The sequence below is a fragment of the Aegilops tauschii genome, chromosome 3 (assembly GCF_002575655.3).
Source record: "Aegilops tauschii subsp. strangulata cultivar AL8/78 chromosome 3, Aet v6.0, whole genome shotgun sequence".
In the NCBI taxonomy this organism is placed as follows: domain Eukaryota; kingdom Viridiplantae; phylum Streptophyta; class Magnoliopsida; order Poales; family Poaceae; genus Aegilops; species Aegilops tauschii.
Window position 1 is genome coordinate 583,256,392 of NC_053037.3, and position 2,368 is coordinate 583,258,759.

At 53.7% G+C, this 2,368-nt stretch overlaps 1 protein-coding gene across 1 annotated transcript; it reads right to left on the reverse strand.

The window, feature by feature from the left end:
* On the reverse strand, positions 1-2,163 carry LOC141021068 (uncharacterized). Its single transcript, XM_073496006.1, has 7 exons — positions 1,984-2,163; positions 1,679-1,880; positions 1,385-1,587; positions 1,119-1,292; positions 669-1,034; positions 375-584; positions 1-285 (listed from the first exon to the last, which is right to left on the reverse strand). Exons 3-7 carry the CDS (start codon positions 1,526-1,528, stop codon positions 91-93), a joined length of 1,089 nt encoding a protein of 362 aa, XP_073352107.1. The 5' UTR covers positions 1,529-1,587; positions 1,679-1,880; positions 1,984-2,163; the 3' UTR covers positions 1-90.
* Positions 2,164-2,368: the final 205 nt, after the last annotated feature.

Consider the following 2,368-nt stretch of genomic DNA (forward strand, 5'->3'; position numbering starts at 1 on the left):
TAAGAATCTCACAAACAACAATAAGATAAGAAACATCACAAGCATATAAGTATCATAGCATCGAGAACCGCCACAATGTGCCCGAAAGGCTTAAGCGCCAGGACGTCGAGCACCGCGGAGGTCGTCACCGCCAAGACCGCCGAAGCCCAGGTCGTCACTGCTAGCGGCAGCGCTACCGCCAAGACCGCCTCCACGTCCGCCTCCGCCTCCGTGGATCGGAGTGGTCGGGCTCCGTGTCTCGGGAGTGCTGCGAAGACCACCGCCAACGGTAGATCCACCTGTTCCCTGGATGTTGAAAAGATATATTAACGGGATGTAAGACTGTGTTGAAAGGCATGGCATGCTTTAGGTGAATTGATTGGGGATGAACTAACCGGCGAGGGGCCAGCGTTCTGTGCCACAAACTCCTCAAAGGTCAGCAGCACTGGTTGTGCTGGAGGACCCTCTGCTGATGGCCATTGAGGACACCTGCCGGCCGCCATTTCCTGAAAAGCGTGCTGCATCTCGCGATCCCTCTGCTGATGGTATGCATGAAGGCGGTCGTGCCACGCCATGGTCTCCTGGCGTGTGTACTCCATGTAGGCCTACAGTATGACATGATGAGACTCATAAAACTACTAAATGCGGAAAATAAAGGGAGCAATGAAGATAAAAGGGAAAATACTTACAGTTTGCTGCTCCTGAAAGAGGGACAGTGACGGTGCACTGCTCATGGGCGTGCTCGTGCGCTGGCTCAGGGTCGGGTCGATCCGACGGAGCTGTGTGTAGGAGATAGTAGGAGTGATCACAGCATCGAGAACCGCCTCCCGACCGTGCTCCTTCGGTCCCATGCCCACCACCACCCTTTCGTCCAGATCCGCCGCAATGGGGTCAGGTGTGTCAGGATGTAACGCCAGATACCCATCGGAGTAGGCCTTCTTCCTATGCGCGGTCTTCTTGCCGTAGTACTTGGGCTCGCCAGGCTTGGGGTCCTTCCGCGTATGGGCGATCTCCCACGCCTGCATGTGTGAGAGCGGCCGCTTCAGTTTCTCCTCCTGCACCACCAAACAGAGGTTAGTCATACATAAGAAAGTAATGGTAAATAGAAGAAGAAGAATGTTTAATGGGGTTAGTCATACATTAACTGCCTTGTGGAGATAGTGGTTTCGGTTTCCCTGAGCATGTACTCCCTCCTTCCCTCGGTTAGCCTTGTTTTTGACTCTCATAGCCGCCCAGGCTCCAGCCTCATCACACCAAAGATCCACCAATGCCGCCCAGGACTCGTCTTTTCCATAACACCAATTTGGACACACCTACATAATAAAAGCATAATGGCATGTCAACACGAAACGGTGAAATGTACCACAAGGTAATGAAAGCATAATGAAAAATCTTTTATACTTACCGCCAAGAACTCGTCCCTCTCCAAGGTAATGCCATCCTCCATGCTTCTTCCTTGGTCATCTTCACACCAAGATAGTCGTGGTAGTATGTCGAGATGGGCACATAGCGCACCTCGTACTGCATCTGGCGGGCCTTCTTCTTGCATTGGCGTAGCACGATCTGGTCCGCTCTGGCCCTGTGCTCCGGGAGAACTCGATAGAATTTCTACAATCATGCACGAAACAAGAATGGAAGAAGCCATGAGTTAAATCATTCATGAAACTAGAATGGACTTGTGCTTCTGAAGAGAACTCACCCAGAAAGTGGTGATCACGGCCTTGGCATGGGTCCCATGGTCCGCGTGGAGGGCCGCTTCCCAGTGCTCCCAGCTTGTGGCCAAGACCCGATGGTTCGGGTGCCTGACTGGATCCGGACAGTACAACCCCGGCCAGTGTAACTTCAGCAAGACGGTGATGAGGCCGTTGGGAATACGGACCCCTTTAGAATATATCCAGTTGCTGCAAAAGAATGAACTATTAGCATGTGACAAGCAAAATAAATAACAACCGGAATGAGCATGTGACAAGCAAAATAATGAAATTATTATAAAGTGGCACTTACTCTTTCCCCGTGGGCTCAATGAGCCACTTCTGCTCCTCAGTAGCAGGAACCTGCTTTGGTAGCTTTGCGTTACCACGCAGCCACCCCTTGTTGTCAGCCCCCTCCCCGCCAGCACCATCATCCCCGCCACCACCCTCCTCCTCGCCTGCCTCCCCCTCCCCAACCTCCTCCTCATCCTCCTCCTCCTCGTCCTCCTCCTCCACCTCCTCCTCGGCCCCATCCCGAACCTCCTCCTCCTCCTCCTCGCCTGCCTCGTCCTCCTCCTCCTCCTCACCAGAGGAGGGTACCTCACTAGAGGATGGCCTCGAAGACAACACCCCTAAGTCGGTGAGGGTGCGCTCTTTCTGGCCGCGACCCCCTGTAGTGGCTCTCCCCCCACCACCTC

Bases quoted from the DNA above. Each gene is read 5' to 3' on its own strand.
- LOC141021068 (XM_073496006.1), bottom strand. From the start codon at position 1,528: ATGCAAGAAGAAGGCCCGCCAGATGCAGTACGAGGTGCGCTATGTGCC. The intron at 1,035-1,118 runs GTATGACTAACC...TTGGTGGTGCAG, and splicing joins ATCTCCACAAGGCAGTTAAT to GAGGAGAAACTGAAGCGGCC. The intron at 585-668 runs GTAAGTATTTTC...GTCATACTGTAG, and splicing joins TCTTTCAGGAGCAGCAAACT to GCCTACATGGAGTACACACG.